Genomic DNA, 27,469 nt, shown 5'->3' on the forward strand with positions numbered 1-27,469 from the left:
ATAAATAAATAATTTAATAATTTACGAAAAAAATTAAAATGGATTTTTGAAAGTATTTCTTTTTAAAGCTGAAGTAAAAATTTTGAGATAAAAAGAGAGCAAACCCAAAGGTCTGAGACCGCAGTACACTCTTAGCAGACTTCAGTTTTCAGTCAATGGCTTCTCACGATCACGACCACCGTCACCACGATCACGACCATCACCACCATACCCACGAGTAATCTCCTCCAGAATTTTTGGGTTTTCATTTATCACTCTCCTGCTTACTGGTAAAGTTATTTGACAGGAAATCTCAGGAAGATTCAACGACATCATGGGTTGGTCCTGATGGGAGAGTCTACCATAGCCACGATGGACTCGCGCCACACTCGCACGAACCCATTTACTCGCCTGGCTACTTCAGCAGAAGAGCTCCACCACTTCTCACCAGGAATTTCGATGAGAGAGCTTTTACTGTTGGTATTGGGGGTCCTGTCGGTACTGGGTATCTCCTCTTTCTCTATTTTACAGTAAATTCTTTATCAACTCCACCATTTTTTATAAAAGTTTTGTGAGTATCTCCATCCTCTCATAGCATAATACTGAATTTATAGATGGATTGCGCATATACAAATTTGTTTGCTCCAAACATAGCCTTGAAGTCATCTTGTTTTTGTTTTGTTTAATCTCCTATAGTTTGTGTTGGTGTGACTTTATTTGGAAATCTTCTGTGTATATTTTGAGAAATATTGCGGTATCTTCTGGAAATATTTTGAGAAATATTGCGGTATCTTCTGGAAATATTTCGAGAAAAATCTTAATATTTTATGTATACAAAAACTTATAACTTTATTGGTGATATAATCTCAATTTTTATCATAATAGAATTTTTTTTTTTTTTTCAATTTTACCGGTGAACGTAGGCATTTCTGTCGAATCACGTTAAATCTTGTGTTTTTTCTCATTTTACTATTTACTCTATGTGATTGTGTACATATTGAGGATTAATTTTCTCAACTGTTTGAGATCCTTCTTCTCTTTATGCTTTTATTCATGATTTTGGACATTTCTGGTTAATGCGTTGCCATTTGTTTACTACATTTTAAAAAATGAGTCTTGATATTTCTGGCATGGATAGGGAGCATATCCTTCTTTTGACTTCTATAAGTCTATCCTTTTATCATAATCTTTTTCCTTGCTAGCTTTCACTTTTATTTGAACTTCTCAGACGCATCATGCTCCAATGAGATAATTTTTTGCACCATACAGGAAAACAGCTCTAATGCTGGCACTTTGTAGATTCTTGCGGGACAAATACAGTCTTGCTGCAGTAAGTATCATCTATAATGATTTCCCTACACTGGCCTTTAGTCATAAGTTGTCATCTTATTGAGATTCTATATGTTAAAACTCAGCAATTCTTGCCATTCTGATTCTTAGCTAATGTAGTTTTACAGGCAGGAAAGAAAGGGCTAACTATGAGACTTTGCTGTACATAACTAAAGAAGTTTACCACCATGTTGTAACTGAAATAGCTGGTTCAATCTACATTTTTCTAATAATTCTTGCACTAATATACACTATATTGTTCTAATAATTCAACATGGGTACATGGCTAATGCTTGCACCAATTTAGGAAGCATAACCTTTCAGCTATGTTGAAGAAATCTTATTAGTTTAGATAGGAAGAATACCAGCTTCAAAATTTTCTCTAGGCAAATGTCACTCATTAGTTATTCAAAGTTTGTAATTGGCTTTGTTATGGGATTTCTTTGAGCAGATTGAAATTTACAAACCCTGTGTTACAAGGTGTAGAAGTTTTCTGAGAACTTCATACTGCTACATGTACAATTTCTCATGCACAAATATAACAGTCATTCTATATATCCTTCTTGCCTTTTATTTGAAATATATATATATAGATATATATATATATTTCTTGCCTTATTAATACTGAAATTGTTTTTATGAAAAAAATGATATTGAAATTATTGAACTTTCTATGGAGCTCTTATTACAACCATAGATTTAGTACTTGAATAAAGGGGTTTAAGTTCTGCCGTGCTTGTGCTTCTCAAAAAAGTTCCAGATTGCTTATTAAGCATCTATGAACTCTTAAAGTAGTTATCTCACAAGCAGCAATTTTACTTTGTTAAGATATATTTCCATTTTGAAAATTTAATCAGTATAATGTCTCAATTATGCCTCCTTGTTCGGAACTGTTTGTTCCTGTGCCTTTAAAAATGAATGATTAAGAACTTGTCTCCCGTTCGACAGTCCAGCCTCCATGAAGCAGAAGCATGGTTTTGTAATTTAGGCTGTCTGGTCGGAAAGGATCCCGAGCCTGATTACTGGATATTGATTCTTAACCCCAGTCTAAATAGGACAAAAGGGAGCTCCTATGGTAATACCTTAGGTGCCTTCCCAGGGTCACTGATGGACTGAATGTTGCAAGTCTTGGAATCTTGTGTCAACTTGGAAGCCTGGAGATTATTTATTGAACCTCCCGACATAAGCATTAAAAGTAGTGAATCGACATTTCTGAGAATTATGACAATTCTTTGCTGTTATGTTAAAAATTGTATCATTCACTATGCAGATATTTGGATTTGCTATTTATTCTATTGAAAGTCTTATAACCATTATTTACTTTTGAGGCTACCAAATCCTCTGACAATTTTCTTATTTTCTCTTATTTCTATGATGAGTTCTCTTCAGGTGACAAATGACATATTCACCAAAGAAGATGGTGAGTTCTTGGTGAAGAATGGAGCACTTCCGGAGGAACGGATACGGGCAGTGGAGACAGGTGGCTGTCCACATGCTGCAATCCGTGAAGATATTAGTATTAATCTTGGCCCGCTCGAAGAGCTTTCTAACTTGTATAAGACAGATATTCTTCTTTGTGAATCTGGGGGAGGTAAATGCTTGTTAAAGTCTTTTCTTTATATCTATTTTTTTGCTGAACTGTTGACTTCAAGCTGGACAGCTATAAACAAATCAAAACTTTTTGGGAAAAAGTACTGAACTTTATTGGATAGTGATCACTAATGAGTCATGGTTGACTATCATGTCTCTTGGAAATATTTCTGCAGCATATAAATAAGTCAGAACTCAACTTGGTCAAAATTTTGATCCTGATACGCATCAATCTGTAGTTTGTCTTCTTAAATGGCGCTTCTGGTGAAACTAATTTCTCATTGATCTTTGCAAAATTTGTATGGTTGCAGATAACCTAGCTGCTAACTTCAGCAGAGAACTGGCTGATTATATAATCTATATAATCGATGTATCTGCTGGTGACAAAATTCCTCGGAAAGGCGGCCCAGGCATCACTCAAGCTGATCTTTTAGTATGTGATGTTTTGTATTGACGGATACTGCTGTCCTACAGTTGTCGGATCTTTTTGCTTGCCAAACATGCTATGCATTTTGATTTTAAAATGTATTCTTGGATTTTGCTACAGGTAATTAATAAGACTGATCTCGCACCAGCAGTTGGTGCGGACTTGTCTGTCATGGAGCGTGATGCACTTAGGATGCGCGATGGAGGGCCATTTGTCTTTGCCCAGGTTGATCATAGTTCTTTGTTCCTTTCTCTTGTGAAATAGGGGTGTTTGTTAGCTAAAACTTTTAAAACAAAGACGAGTTCGATATTTTAAAAAGTATGTTTTAATGTAAAATTAACATAAACTTTATTTAAAAATAAAATATATAAAATAATTTGTTTGACTCTTCTAACTATAAAACCAAAAAAATAACCAAACCTAATATAAAACTAACTCTCAAACTAATACGAAAATTAATTAAGAGAACAACAGAGTATTCATTTTTGATCAAGACTGGAGCAGAAATGGAACTATTCAGAGTCAGATGGGAAGACTACATCAGACTTTAGTTTGGTCTAGTTCGGACTGGTGAAAACACCCAACCGAGATCTTCTTTGTTATACATTACTCAACGAATTCAGCTCTTTTTCAGAGCCAAACACCGAGAAAATCTCCATACGATGGTGAACTTTTTTGCTTTCTTTTTCATTGAAATATCAACACTGAAATGTGGTATTCTGCAGGTGAAGCATGGGGTTGGAGTGGAGGATATTGTGAACCACATTTTGCAGGCTTGGGAAGTAGCAACAGGCAAGAAGCAGCATTGACGTTCGAATGAGATACTACAGTCTGGTTCGATTTAATGCTGTGTTTACAAAATGAGGGAACGAAAATTCCCTTTTCAGAACGATGAAAGATTGAACTCTTCTGCTGTGTTTCGATTCGGATTCCACTTAATTTCTAAGTAATTTCTTGTGTTCTTGTTCTTGTTCTTGAGATTTTTTGTTTTGTTGGATTTTGCAGAATACAAACAAAATGGTTTTCCAATTAAAGGCTAAATTTTAAAACCTTGATTAATTACATATGTATGAGTAAAACAACCAACCTGTTCCTTTTATCTTAAACTAAAATCACAGTTATTACAATGGCAGAATCTGAAGAAGAAAAGGGATTAAACCATATATATACATGTATGTACATGTATATATTATATGTATTTGCTTGTATATATTAGCTGCTCCAAATCTTAAACTATGTAGTAAATTTAACTTTTATTAAAAATGTAAAAATTATTATTTTATAAATTTATTAATATATTAATAAAAATATAATTTTAATAAATATAATATATATATATATATATATATATATAGGCTAAGCCTGAGACCAATTAAAACGTCTACAAACGAAAAAACCAACAAACTTGGGAAGCAGGAACTTTTGATCAGTCGGATTTTCATAACGAGCACAAGAAGTAACGGAACCAATCCAGCTCTCTAAAAAAGAAGAAGAAATCGAAGAATCATCGACTGTTTTTGTATATATAATCACATACCTTTACTTCTGCATCATATAAAGGGAGGGAATTGGGGAGACAGAGAGGGAGGAATGGGAGGGGAAGAGGAAGGAAAGAAGAGGGTGGTGATGGAGTCGCTAGGATGGCTAACGGAATCATCTATAATGCCTAAGAAGCACCGCGCTATCGAGGGGGTCGGTGCTTCCTCCATTTTGGAGCTCAAGGCCCAGTTATATCAGTCCCAACTTGACTTCAAAAAGTCCAAAGAACTCGCGGGTCCTGATATCCAATTCCACCGCGCCAAAGCCAAGATCACTACACCTGATACCTTCTCCCAGAAGAACTCCGGCGTCGAAGCTCGTGCTCACAAGTATGTGTTCCATTTCTTGTTTTTCTAATCATCTCTGAATTTTTCTTATTATTGAAATAGGGTTAGGGTTTCCTTCGTTTTTCTTTTATCTAAATTCTTGTATCCCAACTTAATCGCACATTAACCCGTAATTAGTCAGCTTCGAAGTTGTTCTCAAATGAAGCAAAGAAAAAAGATTTTATATAAAGTGATTATTGGGAATGAATATGATAATAGTTACTATATCAATGGAGTTTATAAATCCAACTGGTTGATGCTTTACTTTCTTATTGTTTCTGTAGCGTATGGGTAGTCTGCTATTGCTAACTTAAACTCCATTTGATTGTCTAAAAAAAAATTTTAATCTGCATTCCAAGTGATGCTTGATAGTTGGAGCAGATAATGCACTTTAGGGGAATGCATAGTATTGGGTTGACTTGATAAGTTGGAATTTTAGCAAGCGGTAGACTCTTAATAGAATTTGTGTCCTTGTGCCTTTAAATTTTAGAGTTCATGAATAACTAGACCCAGCGTCCTTTTATTTGAAGTACAACTCTGGTTAGAGTTGTTGTTGTGGGGGTAGTTCTTTCTTGCTTTATGTGGTCTTTTGGCAGGGGATCAAGGTAGAAAGGTTGAATGCAAAGTGTAGGTCCTTGTTCTAGTGCTGAGACAAAGTAAGGAGCTACAGCTCATACTGTTTTGTGGATTATTGTGGTTTATAGCATTTTTGTAGCAACTAAGTTTTGTTTTGATTAAAAAGAAGCTTTTGCAATTATATTGTGATATGTGCCCTCTCTAATATTGCCAACAATCTGACTTTCATAACGTGCGAATACACAATGGGGCAGACTGCCATTTTATTCTGGAGAAGGTTGTTCATAGGAGATTATAACACAATATGTGCATATCTAGTAAGATGGCTAGTTGGATGTTGACTCTTTTAGCACCATCAGAGAATCACTATTGCATTCATAGAGACAAGGGCGGTGATATCATAGGTCGGTCTGCTTCTTGCTCACAGAATTACCTTGTAGATACAACTTTTCATATAAAGGGTTTCAGATAACAAATTCTACTGAGTAATACATTTTCTGTTTTAATATTTATGTGCTGTTTTACTTTGAAAAGGTGGCTACTAAACTGGCCATCTCAAACAAGGACTCTCTAGAATGTTTTACTCTTCAATGTTTGTTCTAGTCATTTCGTATTTCCTTTTTGTTGGGGAAAATATTTGTATTTCTTTCTTAAATAATAGAAACAATTTCTTCTTTCAGTCTGCAAACTCTACGTCTTATATATACATACAGATATGATATTTGTCTGTGCATTAATGCATTTGATGTAATTGGCTATAAATCCCTGCAGATATTGTTGCTAAGATGGATAATTTTTTCATATCTGACTGTAGGGACAAGCTTGAGCTTAAAGCAGTTAATGATGGGTCAGCTAGTTATGCAGCATTGGAGAAGAAGGCTGAGTTATACGAAAAGCTTGTAAGGGGGGAGCTGTCTGATGAGGAGGATGAAGAGAAATATTGTGTTGATTTCTTCCGCAAGGGTCTTGAGCAGGATGAATCACAACAGTCACAAGCACATGATATTTCAGTATCAGAACCACCTGTAGATGAAGATGGTGAGAATACTGCTTTTTTATTCGACAAAAAATTTGTGGGACCTGGGAGGACTACTGGAACAGTGGACAACAATGAACACAAGCGTTTGGTGAGGTAAAGACTGCTATTTTTCTTTTGCATTTGTAAGGAGTTCATACTATTCTTTGTTTCTAGATATGTGGATATACTGTTTACATGTTGTCCTAAAACTAATTTTATGGCCTTGTTACGGATCATTTATTATTATTATTTTTTCTTGCCCAAAAGGTCAAATTAACATCATGAGATCATAATTTGAAAGTGGATAAATTTATTTTGGTATATTTGAAGTGTTTATTAAGCTTTTGATCAGGAAAAAAATTTAGTATTTTCTTTTCTTTGAGTAATGGGAAGGGGAGTAAAGGATGGAGGAAGGATTCTAGATTTTGGGAAAGGGAGAGGAGTATGAAGTTGGGAGGGTCCAAAGTAAGACCTGGGGAAAGCAAATGATGCTGCTAACATATGAAAAAGTACTAAGCAGTTTGACAAAACATAAGGTTTGTAGTTTTGTGCGAGCACTACCTAGGTTGCTTTCTTAAGGACATTGTCTGGTGTACGAGGACTGAATTGCTGGATTGAGTTTAATGTGGGCTAGGAGAATAATTTTATTTGAAAATAGATATATGTTGACTAAAGCTTTATTATTATTATTATTATTTTTCTAAGGAAAGACTACAGTTTTTTTTTTAAATCAAGAAAAGAGTATAGTTTATTTTACCACTAACACAATGTTGGTGTTTTGCTTATTTACTCTGAACACAGTAAAATAGATATTAAGGACATCTTGGAAAGTGTATGCTTTGGCTTCTACATTTGCTTATATGTGGTGCACTGATGGAGTTGTTAACTTTGTATATGTGATCAGGCTGGTAGAAGACACAATGTTGTTTATGTTAAGCATAATTCTTGCAATAGTTAGGAAATCATGACCTTGTAGCGATGGACGCCTTCTATTATAGATTTCTTTTTCAAGCTTCCATTGAAATTTTCTTGTCGAGCTTCAATCAAAAAATTTTCCTGTAGAGCAATTAATATGTATGTAGACAGTAAGATCTCGTGTCGTGTTTATGAAAAGTTAGTGGCAGCACTGACACTCATTGCTGTAAATTTTAAACAAAATCCCGTCGGAAAAATGATGTTTTTTTTGCCAGATCCATTGTAAGGAAAGCTAAAGCCATGAACTTTTATGTCTGTTTGGATGATATTTTCTTCTTTTCTCTCTCTCTTTCTCTCTCTCTCACTCATTGCTTTAAGTAAATCACTGTGGTAACTGTCTGATATCAAGACCTAGTCCCTGACTATCTTGGTTATGGATTTCTTCAGGGAAGTTCACGAAGAAGCAAATCAAGCAAGAGAAAAAGTGTCAGAGCTGAAACTGCACAGGCAGGAACAAGCAGCGGCACGGCGTGAGAAACTGCGACAGGCGTACCTTCGTAAACAGCTGGAGAAGCTGAAAGCTACATCCAACCCAGAGCAAACATGACAAAAAGGAATTTGATGATAGAGAATAGAATAGAAAATTGTTTGAATTTTCAAGCCTAACAAGGGAAGAAAAGAGGGGGCTTGAGCTTGTAATTGTGTATTTGTGATTTATGTAATTCAGAGTCCTTTAAGTAAATTTGCACCTGGTTTTTCTTTTTTCTCAATAAATGAGCTTTTGAATTTTTGGCATCGAACATGTGAGAAATCCATACATGCATAATAAAGTTGCATATATTTGTTTATATATATTATGCATATATTTGTTTAATTGATACGTGTAAGAGTTGAACATTTGTAGATTAATAATATTAAATTAATCATTTTTAAAAAAAATAATATTAAAAATAATATTTGAAGATTTCCTACTTGTATTATTATTTTATTTATTAATTAGCCAACATAAATATATAGAAATTCATATAAATCTAACACATAAGAAAGAGTTGTTCAATTCCACAGACAAAAGAGGGAAAAAAAATCGACTCCACTGGGGATCGAACCCAGAATCTCTGGTTCCGTAGACCAGCGCCTTATCCATTGGGCCATGGAGTCTTGGATGCTGCAAGCGATACATAATTTACTCATCTTCGTATGGTCATCACGATTATTTTATTATTTTCAATTTTCTTTTGTTCTGCAATTCAATCATAGAATTTAACCCATATATATATATATATATTACACAAAACTAAAACTTAAAAAATAAAAAAATAAAAATTTAGAATTAAATAGTACTAAGAACTGTAAATATGAAATAATTCCGAAAAATAATAAGTTTTACCATTTTCTCAAGAAATTCTAATGATTATATGAAAACCATGTTACATATTAGCCAATTAGAATGTTGTTTTTAAATGTTGTTATGATTTTTTTTCAATAAAAATATATATATTCATCACTTGAATGATATATATATATATATATAGACACAGAGTACATTTCGTTTCGAATCTACAAATTTTTATAAAAGAATTATATTAATCGCGTAGTTAATTAGTGATTAAAGTAAAAATTAATTAAGAGAGAGATGCTTGGCAATGATTAGAGACAAGGATATGCTGTTAGGTTAGAGAGTCCAGGGTGTTTCAAAGTTAAGTGGAGTGAAGTAATAATAAGACAACCAGCACTAATCAGCTGGCAAACTTAATTACTTAGAACTTAATCCATCTTTATAAAGAGGATTTGAAGCCCAAGTGTTCATTCCCACACAAGAGAGAACTCACTACTTCCAGTCTAGAGAAATTTGTAAGTAAAGAGAGATGGAGGGTAGCAAAATGGCAATAGTTTTTATCATCAACATTATGATTATTCTAGGGCTTTCTGTAATTGGAGTCAATTCTGCAGTTGAAAGTGCTGGAGAAATTTCACCCTCACCCATGCAAAGTGCTGGATCGATTGTCGGAGTTTCTGCTGCACTTGCCGCTGCAGCTTCTCTGTTGGCCTTTTTTATTTGAGTTCTTCAATTCATCATTGATTTGTTTTGAAGGATTCATCTATAAGTTTATTTCAGCATCATTGATAACAATGTAAGAATCATGTCTTTTCCTCATTTTCTCTGTTGGAGAATCCTATTTCTTTGATATAACATTTATTTCTCGAAGTTACAAAATTCTATACTTTCGAGGTTGTCTCAATCCACATCTTATATTCTTAATTCACACATTGTATTGGGTTTGTCCCACTCAATTATCACTTCTAATACCCTCTTTTGAATTAGCTATCTAGGATTTGTTCTTGAGAAGAGGCAACTGTCAATACTAATCAACCCTTCTAACATAAAATAGAATCACAAAATCACCCTAAATTTTCAAGTAATGGCACAAAATATATAACCATATCTACAGCCTTTATGAACTGGAATACATTGTAACGAGAGTCACTTGACTATCTATATAAAAACAGGAAGTCATTCGAAAAACAAAAAAGAATTGGAGAAATAAGTTTGAAAATATTACTCTGCATGCATAGTATTACACCTATTAAGTCATCGATTTTCAATAGAACTGAAAAGATCCTTGTATGAGCGCTTTGGGGCATCAACACGAGACACTATCTCCACAACTTTGAAAGACGATTCAGAATTAAGTAATGCCTCAACAGCAACTTCTGCGACTTGGTCTCTAGATATGCTGCCTTCGTAAAGAGTATCCTAGCAAGGAAGAGAGGGGGGGATAGTTTGTCATCACTTCATGAGAAACAGCAAAAGAATAATCACAAAGATCTTGCTAAAATCCCATTTTAACTCCTAGTAACGAAAGAACGTAACAATAACAATAACATCATATGTTTATAGGTGGCCTTATTGCTACTCTTTTCTGATTCCCAAAAATAGAATTAGTATTTATATATCCTTTTAGTAATGGTATCTTGAGTTTGATTTAAATGTATTCAATTCTCATTCGATTCATACATTTCATATATAGAAACTTGGTCATAATTTACATGTTTGGTACATAATTGAATTCACTCTACCCATATCTCCAATTCTGATGATGAATTTGTATTCTCACTTATCAATGAAAAAATCACAAGAACATCTAACTTAAACTGGACATGAAATTGACTTATAATTTAGAATGTTATTTTATTCAACTTCTATCTCTTTTATGTTGTATTCCCATTCTTATTTCGAAAAATGAAATTTAAACTAAACTCAACAGTAGTGTTATCGTTCCAAAAGAGATTAGATGAATGTGATTACCTCAGGCTCCATGACAACATTCCCTGTTGGAGGTTCATTTCTCAGTCCACCAGGCCTTATAATTGTATAGTTAATACCAGATTTTCTGATATAGTTTTCAGCTTGAAGCTTCGCTATCAAGGTTAGTCCAAAAACATTGAGAAAGATGTAAGCAGGATTAAAAATCTGCCCCATTGCAGCTCCATTAACTAAAATGGAGCTAATAAGTACGAATCTGTTGACACCCTTTTTACGGCATGCTTCCACGAGATTTACTGTGCCAAAATTATCAACCTGAAATGGAATGATCTTCATAAACTACAATAATCTAAACCATAAAACAGTTCCATAAAGAAAAGTTGCAGCTGACCTAGAAACACAAGAGAACACCAAACTAACAACTAGCAAACTTTCAAGTGGAGGATAAAAATTTTCCTATGCAGGATAAATTGCTGGATAAAGCTAATCGGTAAAATTTACAGGAAAGAAGTATTCGACACATTCTCTGCAGATGCAACTTCAGCTAGCAGATACAATTTGGAGTGAGATGGGAGGTCTGGTGACATTCTTCATTTGGCTAACTCCGGCAACTCTACTGTATCAATATAAATAAGCCAGTCTACAGGTATCAAGTTATACCATTAATTAGCTCCACAAGTGTTGCTTGTAAAAGAAGAAATTAGGCTATGTTAGCCACATGAAAGCCTTTTTTACTTCTCATTTCTTAAGTTTGTATATATTTACACATAAAAGACATCCACGGTAGTTAGAGATGAAAAAGAAAGTTAAAGATGGCATTAAAATGAAGATGGAGTTTAAAAAGAATAAAACTTGTTTTTAGTGCTTTATAGAAAACTGTTGTTTATACTTGATCACTTTACAAAAAGACAGCACTATACATGTTTTTACAAATAGACAAGTGAGATTAGTGAGAGATCAGTAGGAATGCACTAACAAAAGCAGTAAACAAGGAGGGGAAATTAATGAAACTTTACAAAAGAATTTGGCAAATGCATAAACTTGTAACAAATAAGTAGTTCAAGGGCATTAATTTTGCAATATCAGAACTTAGTTTAACCTGTTGCACGATCCCTTTCTAATATTTTTCTTCCTCTTCAACATGCTTTGAATTACTACACTTGTTTTCAGTCTCATGGTTCAACAACCTCAGCACTTTTATATGACAATGATTTTGAAAATCCTCAAACCAGCACAGAATTTTTTTTTTAATCCTGAATTCAGCCAACACGTTTTAAAACCATGGCAGTGCTTCATGAAGTAAAAACATTTAATAAGGCTGGCAACTAATTGTTTAAGCTAAGTATATAAAAGAGATCAATTGGTAGTACATTACTCCTCTCACAGAGACGTGCTCTTCCTGAAAATGGAAGAGTTGCAGTCACAGTTATGGTGTAAGCTTAAAAGGTTGATGTACTTCATTTTATAACCAGCAGGGATTAAAGTTCCAAGAAGGAATTGGAGTGCGCAAATTCAAAAGTTATAAAGACTAACAGAAGAAATCAAAAGGCAATCTTGGTTCCTCAAAAGAAAAAAAAAAGAACAAAAAAGCACAAAACTAGTTCCAAAATTATTGCCAGCAGCATATTTAATTTCATACCATATATTCCTACTTCTGTTACTTGAATGAATTTCAATATTGAAAAAAGTAATGAGAAAAAGTAAATAGGAAATGGGACATTAGAAACGATACATACAGTATAAGTGAAATAAAATAGTATATCAACTGTATTGAAAAACAAATGAATAAGTAGATAATTGACCTTCCAAGGGGCAAATAAATCCCAACCCGGCTTAAATCCAGTAGCGCATATGACAGCTTCAGAATCATCACCTATAGCTTCAGATAACTTAGCAGAACCCTCCGTTACATCTGCTTTCACCTGCAACAAATTTAAGGACAGTGAATTTACCCAATTCAAGCTAAAATTTTGTATTGAAAAAATGATGAAACTAACAATTTGGAGGGCTGGGTTGTCGTCAGAAAGCACAGTTTTCGCCTTATCTAAATCCCGAACCCCGGCCTTGACTTCAAATCCCCTCGACAGCAGCTCCCTGACGATCCTTTTCCCTGTACTTCCTGTAGCTCCGGCAACAAAAATTTTCTTCTTCACACTCTCATTTACTACTTGGGTTGTGTCTGTAAATTTCTGGGTGATTTCACCACCCTCCATCTGACAGACGAATGAGAAGAGAAAGTGGTTGGTTGCTGAGAAAACGCGGGAAAATAAAGGAAAAAAGGGAGTTGTGGGAATTGGGTAGCAGTGTTACCTTGACTGAAAAGGAGAGAGAGGTGGTTGCAGAGAAGGGTCTAGTGAATGGGAGAAGGTATGGAGCCGAGGTAGAAGAATATCTGAGAAGGAGAGGATTGGCCATTGATACACGTTTTCTTTTGTGTACCAGAAAAACTCCAAATGGATGTTAGTGATGGACTGTATTTCGTGGGTAGTCCAAAAACCATCAATTGATTTATTAATGTCAGTAAATATTTTCTGCTGTAAAAGCCATTAGAGGGAAGAAGAGAACAGTTGGGATCACAAGAAAAGAATATCTGAGTGTAGTGTGGCAATTGACGATTGAACTATTAATTTTACAAGATTCAGAGTGTAAATTAATTTATTAAACTATACAAATTTCAAAAAATCTATTTTTTTTTTCCCTTTAGTTTGAAATATATATTATCATTTTTGGTTTCATTTTGTTCTAAAATAAAATAGGAGATTGATTGTCTTCAGATCACTCAAAAACTTAATTCTCTTTGACTTGTTTTTTATTCACAAATGAAGTTACATCAATTTCAGAGTTAGAAAAGAAAAAAATTGATTTAACCCTTGGAGCAAAATAACAAACAGATTTAAGACAGGCAGGGATTTATCAATTGTAAACTCAATAAACAAATGATCTAATTTTAATAAATTCATTAGATTTTTCTTTTATGTATCTGCCAAAACTGTCATTAACTGATGCAGCTTGTAAGGCCAAGAAATCTAGAGGTTTAACAAAAAGGAATTTAGTACATATCCCATCCCCCAAAGACAATCAATGAACTTAAGCTATGAAACATATACATGCATAATTATGATGTGCTCCGGGGATACAAATTGTTTCTCTTTTTTGTTAATGTGATTAGGGTAAAAGAGATGTTGTGTCCACCTTTGGTTTCAAATTCCACTTTTCGACGAACCTCTAGTTACATCTTCCGACCTGCATTTTCCCCGGAGCTCTTCTTCCTCAAATTAATTGCTTCCAAGTCATTTGCTGATATATAGAAGTATGTTAGCACTTAAACAAAAAAGGGGCTAGTACTACAACTTAATCCATTAGATTTGCCACCGACCCAGTAAGGCCACTGGATCAATATTTACAAGTTTTCTTCCATTCCATTCGGTATCTTCATCTTCATCTTCATCTTAAGATTACCCATTATTCCAAAAGGCATGCAACCTGATAGAATTACAAAATACCTTTCTATATACCTAACAAACACATACAAACATGTACATTCGATACAAAGCATTAACTCAGGATCATCCATCTCTAGATTACATTGCATACCTGCTTAAGTAATTGGATGTCCTTTTCGTCATCCCATTACTTCATATAACATGCACTTTTCCATCAGTAATCATTACTTTGTTATCGTCTTGGAGTTTCTGGTCAAACACAAAGAATAAACTCTAATCATTAACGCTCACAAATGGCCAAGTCCACATTAAAAACAAGTCATATATACAGCTTAACAGCCAGAGAGAAGAAAGAGGGAGAAAGTGATATGGTGGTGTTACTAAACATCACTTTACCTCTAAGAAAAATGTTATGTCAGCCCTCGAATAATGAGCATCTGGTCCAGCATTGACAACCTTCTCTAAATCTGTAATGGATATTTCGTCCAAGCGATTTGCCCTCATATGATGACCAAATACTGAATTAAATGCTTCCAATCTGCAGTCATCAGAAAATAGGAAAAAGATAAGAGTGAGAACCGTTATACAGGAACTGAAAACCATAAAGCTAAGAAAACCAGTATACAGGTGCTGAAAGAAATAAAGTTAAGCCAAACACGCTTAGAGACTCACTTGCTTGGTAAGTCACATACCTTTCAGGAGTGATGTCGACAGTATATTGGTCATCAGAAGGTTCATCTACTTCCATGGCATCTTCCGTTAAACTAGTTAAGGAAATAATAACACAATCAGCAAACTGATAATGAGGCTTCCTTCAACTACCAATACTAAGATAGTGGCAAAAAGTTAGAAAGAGTTGAAAGAATTTCCTGTAATAAAACTCCAGTGATATAGAGCACCCCTAGCCCAGCTAATATAAGAATATGAAATACTATGGCACAAGTATTGGCCAAAACCCTGTTAGATGCAGAGATAGGAGATCCAAAAATAGTATGAGCATTCAATTTTTTCATGATCATTGCTTCAGAGACCATTTCAGGTGAATTTGATTAGCAACCATTAGAGCTTGACATTACCCACATTGCATAGGCCACAGCACACAGAAAATGAGGTCAAATTACGGGCCATTCACAATTTGTATTGTCCAGCAAACTAACTTAAATAATTTTTTGCTTCATGGCATGGGATCTGAGTATATAGATATTAAAAAGAGAACAGTAACTCTATTTTTGGCTCTATCCAAATTTGCTGGACAAACACTTCTGCACATGCTTGGTTCAATCATCCAAAAAGTTTAATGCAGACTGCAAGTTAGTATCTTTTGTAACCTGAGAAGTCTTTATTGACACTGTACCATTTATATCATGCATTAAATAGTACTAATACAATAATATATGTTCCTAAAACTAAAATTTTTTAAAGAATATCTAAATCATAGGCAAATTATTTCAAGAAAATTATCTGAAGAGCATGCAACAAAAATTGACATCTGTACAAAAGTTTAGGCATGTTAGGCAGTATCAAATAAATGTTCTTCCAAATGGTCAGCAATTAAGCATCCTCTGTAAAGATGAAAATTACTCCAAATGAGTCAAGCTTATCATAGGGGCTTCATATTTCAACCATATTAGAATGCAAATGCTGTAGAATGACAAATACATGGTGCATGATCACTTGGGAGGAGGTTAGGCATTTTACAACTTGAACACATCTGAGCAATAATTTTACTGTATTTTTATGAGCAACTGACAAAAACAAAATATAGGTTTTCGTGCACTCACCCCTCTCCATCAGCGGTATTTTGCGCTGCCCTACGACTTCTACGGGGGTTATGCTCAGTTCTTCTTGTTCTCTCCAATTCTTCTAATTCCTCTCTCTCTCTTTCTTGTTCTCGTTCCTCCATCTCAGTCAATTCTTTATGATATATAGCAAAATTAAGAATTTTCAAGGCAGATTCAACATCAGATTTCAAAACCTGTCAAGCAAATTTATGAACCATTATTAGGTTAGAAGAAGATTTCCAGATCTCAGTTATATGCAAACAGTGGAAAGAAGCCATAAAATAGAGTAAGATGCAAGTAAAAACTACAAACATGAAAGTCACCATTCTTTTTAATTGCATTGATAAGAAACACATTAGCAAGGAGAAAACAATCTAAGAGACTGAATATTTAACAGATTCTGTAATGTCAAAAAAGAGCAAAAATAAATGAACCTTTCTGCTCAACTTCAATTTGGCATGCGCAGTTGAGAGTCGTATAATTGTTTCTAATGTTCTGGCAGTTATGGGAAGTGTTCCCCCAGTCTGGAACATAGAAATATCAAAGACAATAGCATATACAAAGCATCATTTCAGATATCAAAGTAACAATAATTGCATTAATAATGTTATGAGATTCCTTTAACAGGGCTACCTTTGCATTTGAGCTTGTATTTCGAAGCTCTGCATATGCTGTTGCAATATGTTCAGATGCCTGGAAATAAGCCAAAAGAATCAGCAGTAAATATAGAAATCATACAAGGTCAAATGGGAAGAACACTAGCTAAGATCCTGGAAATGAATATTTAGCCATGCTAATTTGCACGAGAATATGGTTGATTGTCAAAGAATGGCATAATAAACCAAACATTAAAACAATAAATCACAACCTCATCAGTGAGTTCCGGCTGAATACGATTCTTTGCATAATGGATGTATTTCTTTAGGAACTTGATGGTAAGTGTATCACGCTTGCGACCCCTTTCTGTTTTCTTTCCATGGAGCATTCGATTATATTTAACAAAAACAGATGAGTCATTATCAGCATCATCTTCTCTATCATATCTTGGACCTCCATCAAGTGCCGCCTCACCTACATATTTAAAGGAGATTGGTTCAGCATATTTAAATGAGATTGGTTAAGCAGCTTTACATACAGTACAGCCCACAAGTTCTTTAAAGACCCAGGAAAGCTGCTGACCTACCGCCATCAGATCTTGAAAGGTAGCGGTGCATGCGGAGGACGTGCTCTGATATTTTATTGTCAATAGCAGGGTCCATTTGATCCAACACAATAAATAGTAGATCAAAACGTGAAAGCAAAGAGTCTGGAAGTCCAATATTTTTTGTTGGAGTCAATGAGCGGTCATACTGCATATTCAACCAATGGTAGGTAGAAAATCAATATAGTCATCCGAGTAAACAATACTTGCATCTGCTAGTTTGTCCAAAACAAGTTCATAAAAACAGCATCAAAGTTTGACTTACTGTTCCATATATGGGATTTGCAGCAGCCACAACACTGCACCGAGCATTCAGAGATGCATGGATACCAGCTTTAGCAATTGTTACAGTTTGTTGTTCCATAACTTCATGAATGGCAACACGATCTTGATCATTCATCTTATCAAATTCATCAATGCAAACAACACCACGATCAGCAAGAACCATTGCACCAGCTTCTAGTCTTCTTTCTCCTGGTTAGACGTAAATTAACTTTGATGCATAAGCACCATTTTTCATGAAAGTCTTGCACATAAATTGATGGCTAACCTGTTTCTTGATCAGAAGTAACAGCAGCTGTCAAGCCAACACCCGAAGAACCTCTGCCAGTGGTTGATATGGCTAAGGGGGCAATACTCATAATTGCTCTTAAAAGTTGAGACTTGGCAACAGAAGGATCACCAACCATCATCATGTTAATATCCCTAAAAATTATCAGCATCAAGTTTTTGTAGTTAAAAGGCATAAAAGAAGGGAGAGAAATCAAAGAGTCCCCTCTTTGTAGATGAGATTATGATCTCTTGACTGCCTTATCAATTAGTGATATAAATATCATGATGTCAGTGAAATTCTTAAAACTGACTCACCCTCTTAAATGAGTCCCATTCTTCAAATTCTTTTCCATCCCTCCAAGCATCAGTAAAATCACTGCTTTCTTTATCCAAGAATGCCCATATATAGAGGGTGCTAGAGAATTGCCAAGTAGATCAAATGTATCATCTCTTTCTGCTATCTTTTTAATGTTTTTCAAGTCTTCAGGACTGTATATTGGTGAATTGGCTTCTTTATTTAGTAGGGAGACATTGTTGGCGATAAGAACAGTCCTACATGTGTTGAACACTCAGTCAACATCATAGGGTAGAAGATATTACAAAGAAATTGTTAGTCGTAGACCAACCTGAAAACTCCATTCACGCTGCCCTTGCTTTTCCCTGGAAGTGCCTTATATACCCCAACAATTGAGACACGATCTCCTGGCTTGCACGAATCAACCAGATCATCCTCAACTATAGCATCAACTGTTCGTGGGAGTTGACCCGGGGCAGAATTTTCAGGTACTTCTTGTATTGACAAGGTCTGATGATCTTTGTATTTGCACAACCCATACTCAGTAACCAACAGGTTGCCATTTTCATCCTAAAACCACAGTCCCATGAGAGACAATCCTCTGGATATATTAAAAAAATTATGAGCGAAACACCTGACTTACCCTGGTAGGATAAACAGAACCAGTAGGCAAGCCAATGTTGGACGTTATGTCTCGATATTCGCGGGTGGTGAAGTTTCCAGTTGAGGGGCAGAAGTGAACACTTTTAACAACCTTTGGCCTGACAAGTGAACCTAAAATCAAGATATCTGGAGGTCATGTATCTATACTACTTCAAAACTCAGTCGCTTAGTTTCACATCAGAAAAAGAACAAGGTGCAAAAAACATCAAGCAGGAATTCCAACAAGTGAAACACAGTTATTAATTTTTAAGAATGGATATCAGCATTAAATAATACTAAAAATTGGGACTTAATGAACAGGAGAACCTAACAACAAATATCTATTGAACTATTTCTTGGTTAACGATAATGTTCTCTTACTGGATTCAAGACTACGCAAAATATAGAAATATAACATGGATATCTAGAGAAGTACATTTTGTGACAATGCCCTCAACGCAGACCATGGATCCAATAAATTCTGACAGAAGTTCTCTTGGAGTGACGCGACGAGAAACAAAAGGGCCTTCAAAGCCCACAAGAACTTGCTCTCCTTCCTTCAAGTACTTTGGGTCAATATTGCGGGTAACTTCAGTAACAGCATCACAAAATGACTGCACATATTCACCTGGACTCTTAAGAATCCTAAAGAAAATAACAAGGAATCAGTATCAAACAATTAGTAAGGAAAATAAAAGAGCAAATTCATTGTAGGTGGCAGGGAAACCGTAATTGGTAAAAACCTAATACTTCTAAGTTCTGGGTTCACAATTAGCTATTCAAGGGAATGAAAAGCCCGTTCAACTAAGATGCAAGAAAATTAATTGCACCAAGCAAGTGCATCAATTTCCGTTTCCAACCAAATAAAAAGCAGAAAACCAATTTATCTTCACTTATTTCTTTCAGTTCCACGCAATCAAACAACTTAGCAAGAAGAGTCCACCGTAGTTGCTAGAAACAAATTGAAAAGCTCATGTACACAAACCAAAAATTCGTTCTACCCAAAACAGCAATTTTGCTCACTCGAATCAGCTACATCAACTTTCAAAGTCAAGTCAGTGAAAGTATGAAAGAATGAAGGAGACTGTTTCGGTTAGGTTATGAGGATAATCAGGCTCAATTACTGGTGTTTCTCTTCAGCACTTGAAGCGTATTGCTAGTATCATCTTCCGGAACCTAAATGAAGCCTAAATAAGAAATTGAATTAATTAGTTAAAAATCGCATTATTAAGTTCTTGACAGAGATTGGTTTGACATTTCCTTCGAACAATCAACACAAAAGGGAAAAAGAACCCTTCAAATTACGGATTAATGGAGGTGAACTTTTTATTTTCTGGGTAAACCAGAAGGCTCAATTAAGCCTTCGAGATTCTGACCAATTCGCCCATTTGATGCCAAGCTTGTACCTTTGACATCGACTTTCCCGGGGAAACAAACAGAAAGCGCAAGAGAAGGAGCAGGGAACAAACCTAGGAGCAGAGTCACGATAAAATGAGTGGAGATCAGAGAGGTTGACAATGAGGCGGCGACGCTTCTGGTTTATCATGGTCTTAATCTCATCCATGTAGACCTAACCAAAATACCATAGAAAAGAAATCGCATCACTACATATACGTACGTATACACATACGGAGAGAACCAAGAGGAAGGAAAGAAATTGATTACATTCTGTTCGATAAACTGAAGGAAATCCCGCTTGTGACGAAGCCTCGTCTCTTCGGCGATATCCATTTCTTCTGATACTCTTTCACTCTTCGCTAAGAGAGGAGAGGCGAACGAGACAGAGAAAGCAGACTTGTTCGTTAGGAGACGCGAGGATATTGTCGTGGGGTGGGATTGTTGGCGGGAAAATGGAGGAAAGTCAGGATATGATTTGGCGGGAAACAAGGATGGTGGGCTTGGGCCTTGCCGGGTCTAGACTAAGGCCCTGGAAGCTGGCCCATCATTTAATCTCTCTCTCTCTCTCTCTCTCCCTCTCCCTGAGTTTTTCTGTCTCTGTATGTGTGTATATATATGTATATTGCATTGTGTAAATGTAGTTTGAAAGCAAAGTACCTGCCTAAGCGAAACTCAATTATATATACATAAGATATTTTTAAATTTTAGTTAAATATATGCATGATATATATATAATTTGGTACATATATATAACATACTTTTATAATTTGATCAATATATATACATATATAATTTGCATGAGGACAAGTAAAAGTCTAACTTGAAACACCATGAAGCAAAAACATAAAATTAATTCATTAAACCTGCAAATATTTAGAATGGTGTTCTACAAAACTTAATCCCCAAGATTATACATTCAAAAGAAAGTTTTTGGAATTTCAAATTTAGCTTAGAAAGTTGCTGATGATAGTTTCTCTGTATCCTTCAATATTTCATTTGTCAGAAGCAAGACAATCACTGGTGCTTAAAGCCAAATAAATGTTCCAGTGGATACTCGCACTGTAAGTGATGATCAGAAGCATTTAGCCTCAAAGTTTGGAGCTCTGACTTTTGATTCAAATCTAATCAAGACATGATAAAAATCAAGGGAAAGGGCAGGAAGCCATGTTGCTGGAACTTTTAGAACTCAACACCATCCGATAGACACTAACATATTTTGCAGCAATTTGATAAGCCAGTAGAAGCTTATATTGATCAAAAAAGGCAACCAAAATTTCAAGCCCCACTTCACCTATCCGAACAGAAGTCCGATGGCTAAAAAGAGACAAAGAACAGTTTAGCTTATGCTGGAGGTTCAACTCAAAATTACTACATGACTAGCAGCTACAACTGCCATCAAATAAACAACCAGCAGTTCAGTAAAGGTTACAAGTTGAAGCACATTCTAGCTGACCAAATCTCTAAAAAGCATAAGTTATCTCCGGCAAGAATGGCAGACAAGCTGATAGATTTGAGTGAATGTTCAAGGCTTAAATGCAGAAAATGCCACCACAGAGTTGTGTCCGCCAAATCCAAATGAATTCGAAATGGCTGAAATAAAAATGTAATTAGTATTAGGGATTTTATACTTCAAATGAAGCTAAAATATGACCATATTTTGCAGTTCAAAGGATTAATAACTTACCAACGTTCACCTCATGTCGCTGCTTTTCGTTGGCGACTGTATCAAACTCAACTGATGGTTCAGGATTCTAAAATTGCAAAAAAGAATAAATAAATAAAGCAGGCTCTCAACCAACGGACAATATCCAATCAAGGAGGCTGGTTCCATTAACCAAAGCTAGATTAAGATTTAGATGAAGTAGCACATACGAATTGGTTTATTGTTGGATGCAGCCATCCAGTAGTGATGGCCTTCACAGTGGCAATTGCTTCCAAACCCCCAGCTGCACCGAGGCAGTGTCCTATCATGGACTGCCAATGTATTCCAAACATGTTAGCAAGGAAAATTTAAGAAGAGTATCAACATTATATGCTTCTGTTTGTGTGCTCTGATCCTGAAGAAGGCAATAATTTGCAATCAAAATAAGAAGATTATGAACCTTGGTCGCATTTATCTTGATTCCTGATGTGTTTTTGAATACTTTCTTGATAGCATTTATCTCAGCAAGGTCACCAGCAAGAGTTGAAGTTGCATGCGCATTTATGTAGTTAACCTGACAAAAGAGATCAGTATAGTCTTTTAAGTTGATATGTTTAGCTCTTTGAGACAGATGAAAACAAATGCACCACTATATAACTGTTTACACATTTCCAGTGGCATTTAGCAAAGTCCAAACACTCAACTGCAGAAACTTTGCTAATCCAAACCCTAAAACTCTTTTGCATCCCCCTTGACCATTTATGTCCATGCAAAAATTTGACAAACTTAGGCACTTTCAATCTGTCTGATCATCATGCAGGTGTAGATGAGAATATAACACTCCACTATCTTGGAACAAGAGAGGGTTATTGAGGCTGTCTGGCTATGGTTTTTTATTTTGGCCTTTAAGTCAATGTGACTTGTAAGTCCATATGGCTTGTAGCCCAATATTCTTAGCCATAGCCATGCTAAGCAAATTACAGAAATCTTTGCATTTCAAATTGTTGGATGTAGCGCTGAAATTGTGATCTGTAAGAGATCAATCATTTTTTGTTCATCCAATTGCCAAAAATTAGATTAAGAAATGAAACAATACTTTTCTTTTTCTGAAAATTGGAGGAAAACATAAAATATTTTCAATTATTAGCTTTGCCAACCACACAACCAGAACAAAAGCAAATAAGCTCAATTCACTTGTCATAAATAGATGCTGATAATTTGCAAGAAACACAAAGTAAAAATATTCTAAGCAACTTTGACTAATAACAATTTGATCTCTTCCTCTTTACTCTCATAGGTATCATTTGAAATTGTAATTTATGGGTAAACCATAACAAGAATCCAGTTGAAGCCTTGCAAATTATAAGAGTTTTAACTAAATTTCTGTGTTTTGACTACATAGTGCAGCATAGTTGTTCTATCGGTGGACATGAATAAAACAAACAAAATTAGAAAGAATCTATCTGGTTGGACTCAATTTATAGATGCAAAAAAATCATGTACAGGTATATGAGCAGATGGAAAAAAAATATATACAATTGGAAAAAGAATCAAGTAAAATGTCAAAACAAACAGGATGGCAGAACAGTACCAAATAGCCTAAGTGACACCACATAAAGAACTAGAAAAGAATATTAGTTAGAGAACAAAGCAAATCACCTCCTCTGGTGATACACCAGCTTCCTCAAGGCTTCTCTCAATGCATGAAGACACCCCAAGTCCATCAGCTCTTGGATCAGTCATGTGATAAGCATCACAATTAACAGCACCACCTAGGTACTCGGCAATAATTGGTGCACCTCGTTTCATTGCATGTTCCAAACTCTCCATTACCTACCATGAAAATAATAAAGCTCAGCAGAAAGCTTCTCAATTCAACTGACAGTCCACGGTCTGCAGCAGGCACATCTAATAAATTAAGTATATGAAGAAAACAGGAATTTAGAGGATGTATTAGGAAATGCATCAACAAGTATATCAGGATAGCATCTATCTCCAAATCATGCTCTAGGAATACAACAGTTGAACCAAGCAGCACATCAGCACTCAGAAGTTTATGTCTATTTCCATATGCCAATCTTAAAGCTGTAGCAACATCCTCAAGTTGTGAGGAAATAAATCATCATGCCAACCCCACTATTCACACCCTAGCCAAAAAGAAAAACAAAGAACAAATATCACGCACGTAATTCATCCTTGGCATAAGAACAGAGCTTACCAGAACACCAGCACCTTCACCCATTACAAAGCCATCTCGATCTCTGTCCCATGGCCTTGAAGCAGTTTGTGGATCCTCATTTCTTTGAGATAAGGCCCTGCACGCAACAAAGCCCCCCAGCCCGATGGGAATGATGGCAGCTTCAGTTCCACCAGCAATCATCAAATCTGCCTCACCTCGACGGATGTGATTGGCAGCAGCATAAAAGCAATAATTTGACGTGGCACAAGCAGTTGAAATTGAATAATTTGGACCCATAAAACCAAGATCAATGGCAAGCAAAGCAGAACCCATGTTTGTTATAGCATAAGGAATGAAGAACGGGGTTATTCTTCTATGGCCTTTCTCTATTAGAGCCTGAACACCATCTGAAAACACTGTGAGACCACCCATTCCAGTTCCAACCAGCACTCCAGCCCGCTCCTTGTCAATCTGCAGGGAATTGGATCATCTAGTCAAGCAAGTTCTTTTTGAAAGGAATCTAGCTCTAGCAGACCATGTATATAACTCAAAATGAAGGCATCTGTTTAACCAATTTCAACCCTAGACAATAGAACCTTTTAAGGCATGCTACAATGCCTTTTGATAAATGCAACCTATGATGAACAGATAGTAAACTATTCCAAAGAAAGACTGATCACAATAAATTAAACATGCATTTCATATATTAATTCTGCCAAAACTTAGAGAAAAGCAAAAATGGAAGTGCCTTAAGTAGGATAGGATATATCATATATATATTTTAAAACAAAGGCCAATACTTGCCAGAGGAGAATACAAAAAGATGCCAGTTTCACTTAAAGAAAATCAGATAGAAAGATTTGCAGCCTTGAGGACACTAAAATTTCCAATGAGCTGAAACATGCACATTGGACATCGATCCCTGTTTCTCGTTCCCCATCTAATGATCAGCAAATAATAACACTACGCAAAGAAACAAATGTAGGCTACCAGATTTCCGGTCCCTTCTTATGTCATTTAAACTGCATTTGGTTCACCTTCATTTATTCTAGTTCTATTCCCAAATTTTAAGTAGTTGAATTCTATTCCAGTTCTATTTCTCAATTTTACTTAGTTGACATATAGAATTTAGTCATAACTTACAGGTTTGATGATAGTTAAACCAACTCCACTCTTATCTTCCATTCCACAATGATAGATTCATATTGCACTTGTCGAAGAGGGAATCAGAAAAACACTTAACTTGAATTAAATATTGAATTGACTAAGAATTATAATACTGTTCTCATTTATATCCATTCTCATTCCTATTCCACGCTAAAATTTGAACCAAACTCAACCTTAATGAAAGAATTTTAAGGCAGAATATTAATATTGTGTAGTCAAAACATAAATGAAAATGCATACCTAAAGAGTTTAATGGCGCGGTTGAATCATTGACTAACAAGACCAACAAAAAGCCAATAAAATATTGACAGGACAACTTGCCGATAAACATTCATTTGGAATCAATGCCCTAAAGGACCTCCCCCAGCCATTAGTGATCCCAGGGAATAAAGGTTCCCAGAACCATTTCCTACCCAAGAACAAAGCCCGAGAAACTCCCACATATTGTAAAGTCAAGGACAGTCAACATGAGCTGACCAGCAACAGCAAATATCATAACCAGGAAGCTTAGTGGCAATGTAGAAAACCATCTAAAAATCATCATGAACTAGACAAAAACAAACGGCATATACACTAAACAGAAGATGTTAACAGTCCTAACCTTTTCATTTTTAAGACAAACTTTGTCCACTTCTTTGTGTGAAGGCTTTTAGATTGTATCATCTATAACTACGAAAAGCAGATGAAACTGGAACAAGTTTGAGATTTGACCACCTAACTTTTTCTTCAAAATTTGTAGTAAATTTTAAATTACTGATGAAAATATGACTGGGAAACATCTTTGAGTGGTACCATTTTAATTGAATTAATGCTCCTTAGATCAAGTGTCTTTTTGAATAATAAATTCTGCCCCTCAATAAGTCTTGCCCCCGTGTCTGTAGAAGAAGTTTATGCATAAAGCATAATGAGGCATTGAGATCATCAATAGAGAATATTAAAAGAACAGAAATACATCCTGTACAAGACTTCCAGGATGCACAACTTCTTATGGATTGACATTACTTCTTCAGCAATTAAATACTAAATATTTGAAACATAATCTTTGAATATATATCATATTTAAAAAAAATCATTCAACTTTCTAGAAAAGGAAGTATACAAACTTATAATTGTAAAACATTCCAGACATTACATGTACTCATCCTTATTCATCTTCTACGCCCGTGTCATGTAAATTTAACATGAGAAATCAAAAATGCTAAGAACGGAAACGTTATGCACTTCAATTAGAATTTTCAATCATAAAACACTAGGAGGGATTTTCCTACACAAAATTGCTGCAGAAAGTAAACCCATGTTCTCCAAGAAGACATTTTTCCTATGAAAGTTAAAAATAAGAGCAGAAAAAACAGAGGATTGATTTGGTTTATGAAAGTAGTAGCAGATTATGAATACATAAAGATATAAAAATAGATCGTCTTCAAAAAGTAATATGGAAACATAAAATGAACCCATCAAATTCTTATTTAGTCAATCTACTTAGAAACACAAAATATAAAATTGCCATCTTCATTTTAACTTCACCTGCTTCCTGGGACGCACCCATTAAACAAGTGAAACATCACAAGCCATTTAGCATTTCCTCCAGAAAACCTAAATTAAATCGATTAAAATCATCCCAACAAAAACCCAAAACCAAATCAAGCTAATTGCAATCAGCGATGAAAACTGCAGTATAAACCGAACAGATAAGACGAACCTTGCCAAGCTTATCTCCCCCGAGATCCGCATCCTCCAGGGCCTTCTTGCCTGCGACAATGCAGTACCTCAAGCAATCATCGAGCCGCCTATCGTTCTTCCCATCAATGTACCCTTCTGAGGTAAACCCACGGATCTGGCCCCCGAATCGAGTCGGGAATTTGGAGGCATCGAACCTGTCAATTAGGCCAATCCCACTCTCTCCGGCCAGCAATTTTTCGTAGTACGCATCCACATCATTGCCGAAGACGGACACAAGACCCAGACCCGTGATTACAACCCGTTTTTTAGGATCTTTTTCGCGTTTTGGGGCGGAAACGGCGGACGATGCGGCGATGACCAGCGATTTCTTAGCGGGTTTGGCATTGGTAAAATGTGGGATTGGTTTCTTGGTTTTTTTGTGAAGAGGTTTGAGAGGAGATGCGCGGAGAGATGGAGATTGAAGCGCTTGCATGATGAAGAAGCTGGGAGAAACAGAAAAACAAAGAGAGAGAGAGCGAGAGAGAG

At 35.5% G+C, this 27,469-nt stretch overlaps 5 protein-coding genes and 1 non-coding gene across 6 annotated transcripts; 2 read left to right on the plus strand and 4 right to left on the minus strand.

Annotated features, from left to right (window-relative positions):
* The first annotated feature begins 58 nt into the window (after positions 1–58).
* On the plus strand, positions 59–4,288 carry UREG (urease accessory protein G). The gene is made up of 7 exons (XM_088211156.1): positions 59–217; positions 287–484; positions 1,249–1,309; positions 2,698–2,899; positions 3,210–3,331; positions 3,446–3,550; positions 4,051–4,288. Exons 1-7 carry the CDS (start codon positions 156–158, stop codon positions 4,132–4,134), a joined length of 834 nt encoding a protein of 277 aa, XP_088067282.1. The 5' UTR covers positions 59–155; the 3' UTR covers positions 4,135–4,288.
* Positions 4,289–4,690: 402 nt separating this feature from the next.
* LOC110807595 (uncharacterized protein At4g18257-like) lies at positions 4,691–8,494 on the plus strand. The gene is made up of 3 exons (XM_022032765.2): positions 4,691–5,193; positions 6,581–6,898; positions 8,147–8,494. Exons 1-3 carry the CDS (start codon positions 4,916–4,918, stop codon positions 8,304–8,306), a joined length of 756 nt encoding a protein of 251 aa, XP_021888457.1. The 5' UTR covers positions 4,691–4,915; the 3' UTR covers positions 8,307–8,494.
* Positions 8,495–8,784: 290 nt separating this feature from the next.
* Positions 8,785–8,857, minus strand: TRNAR-ACG (transfer RNA arginine (anticodon ACG)). Its single transcript has one exon. It is a non-coding gene; the product is annotated as a tRNA-Arg (tRNA).
* A 1,263-nt stretch (positions 8,858–10,120) lies between these two features.
* Positions 10,121–13,548, minus strand: LOC110807632 (NAD(P)-binding Rossmann-fold superfamily protein). The gene is made up of 5 exons (XM_022032804.2): positions 13,275–13,548; positions 12,962–13,177; positions 12,767–12,886; positions 11,007–11,279; positions 10,121–10,454 (listed from the first exon to the last, which is right to left on the minus strand). Exons 1-5 carry the CDS (start codon positions 13,377–13,379, stop codon positions 10,290–10,292), a joined length of 879 nt encoding a protein of 292 aa, XP_021888496.2. The 5' UTR covers positions 13,380–13,548; the 3' UTR covers positions 10,121–10,289.
* A 353-nt stretch (positions 13,549–13,901) lies between these two features.
* Positions 13,902–20,713, minus strand: MCM3 (Minichromosome maintenance (MCM2/3/5) family protein). Its single transcript, XM_088211102.1, has 17 exons — positions 20,544–20,713; positions 20,348–20,448; positions 19,315–19,523; positions 18,880–19,010; positions 18,568–18,806; positions 18,257–18,493; positions 17,940–18,094; positions 17,655–17,863; positions 17,372–17,537; positions 17,057–17,259; positions 16,822–16,881; positions 16,623–16,712; positions 16,189–16,382; positions 15,100–15,171; positions 14,804–14,945; positions 14,559–14,656; positions 13,902–14,261 (listed from the first exon to the last, which is right to left on the minus strand). The coding sequence occupies exons 1-16, from the start codon at positions 20,607–20,609 to the stop codon at positions 14,600–14,602; spliced, it is 2,331 nt and encodes a 776-aa protein (XP_088067228.1). The 5' UTR covers positions 20,610–20,713; the 3' UTR covers positions 13,902–14,261; positions 14,559–14,599.
* Positions 20,714–21,412: 699 nt separating this feature from the next.
* On the minus strand, positions 21,413–27,416 carry KASI (3-ketoacyl-acyl carrier protein synthase I). Its single transcript, XM_022032752.2, has 7 exons — positions 26,964–27,416; positions 24,137–24,568; positions 23,578–23,751; positions 22,379–22,492; positions 22,149–22,250; positions 21,961–22,027; positions 21,413–21,866 (listed from the first exon to the last, which is right to left on the minus strand). The coding sequence occupies exons 1-7, from the start codon at positions 27,414–27,416 to the stop codon at positions 21,799–21,801; spliced, it is 1,410 nt and encodes a 469-aa protein (XP_021888444.1). The 3' UTR covers positions 21,413–21,798.
* Positions 27,417–27,469: the final 53 nt, after the last annotated feature.

The sequence above is a fragment of the Carica papaya genome, chromosome 9 (genome assembly GCF_054855325.1).
Source record: "Carica papaya isolate Zhongbai chromosome 9, ASM5485532v1, whole genome shotgun sequence".
NCBI lineage: Eukaryota > Viridiplantae > Streptophyta > Magnoliopsida > Brassicales > Caricaceae > Carica > Carica papaya.

Bases quoted from the DNA above. Each gene is read 5' to 3' on its own strand.
- MCM3 (XM_088211102.1), bottom strand. From the start codon at position 20,609: ATGGATATCGCCGAAGAGACGAGGCTTCGTCACAAGCGGGATTTCCTT. The intron at 18,807-18,879 runs GTAAGTCAGGTG...CTGTGGTTTTAG, and splicing joins GTTCTGTTTATCCTACCAGG to GATGAAAATGGCAACCTGTT. The intron at 17,864-17,939 runs GTTAGCCATCAA...ACGTCTAACCAG, and splicing joins TACTTCTGATCAAGAAACAG to GAGAAAGAAGACTAGAAGCT.
- UREG (XM_088211156.1), top strand. From the start codon at position 156: ATGGCTTCTCACGATCACGACCACCGTCACCACGATCACGACCATCAC. The intron at 1,310-2,697 runs GTAAGTATCATC...AGTTCTCTTCAG, and splicing joins ACAAATACAGTCTTGCTGCA to GTGACAAATGACATATTCAC. The intron at 3,332-3,445 runs GTATGTGATGTT...ATTTTGCTACAG, and splicing joins TCACTCAAGCTGATCTTTTA to GTAATTAATAAGACTGATCT.
- KASI (XM_022032752.2), bottom strand. From the start codon at position 27,416: ATGCAAGCGCTTCAATCTCCATCTCTCCGCGCATCTCCTCTCAAACCT. The intron at 24,569-26,963 runs GTTCGTCTTATC...AATTCCCTGCAG, and splicing joins GGGGAGATAAGCTTGGCAAG to ATTGACAAGGAGCGGGCTGG. The intron at 22,028-22,148 runs GTATGTGCTACT...TTGCAATTTTAG, and splicing joins ATCCAACAATAAACCAATTC to AATCCTGAACCATCAGTTGA.
- LOC110807632 (XM_022032804.2), bottom strand. From the start codon at position 13,379: ATGGCCAATCCTCTCCTTCTCAGATATTCTTCTACCTCGGCTCCATAC. The intron at 13,178-13,274 runs GTAACACTGCTA...TTCGTCTGTCAG, and splicing joins CTCTCTCCTTTTCAGTCAAG to ATGGAGGGTGGTGAAATCAC. The intron at 12,887-12,961 runs GTTAGTTTCATC...AATTTGTTGCAG, and splicing joins ACAACCCAGCCCTCCAAATT to GTGAAAGCAGATGTAACGGA.
- LOC110807595 (XM_022032765.2), top strand. From the start codon at position 4,916: ATGGGAGGGGAAGAGGAAGGAAAGAAGAGGGTGGTGATGGAGTCGCTA. The intron at 5,194-6,580 runs GTATGTGTTCCA...ATCTGACTGTAG, and splicing joins GTCGAAGCTCGTGCTCACAA to GGACAAGCTTGAGCTTAAAG. The intron at 6,899-8,146 runs GTAAAGACTGCT...GGATTTCTTCAG, and splicing joins GAACACAAGCGTTTGGTGAG to GGAAGTTCACGAAGAAGCAA.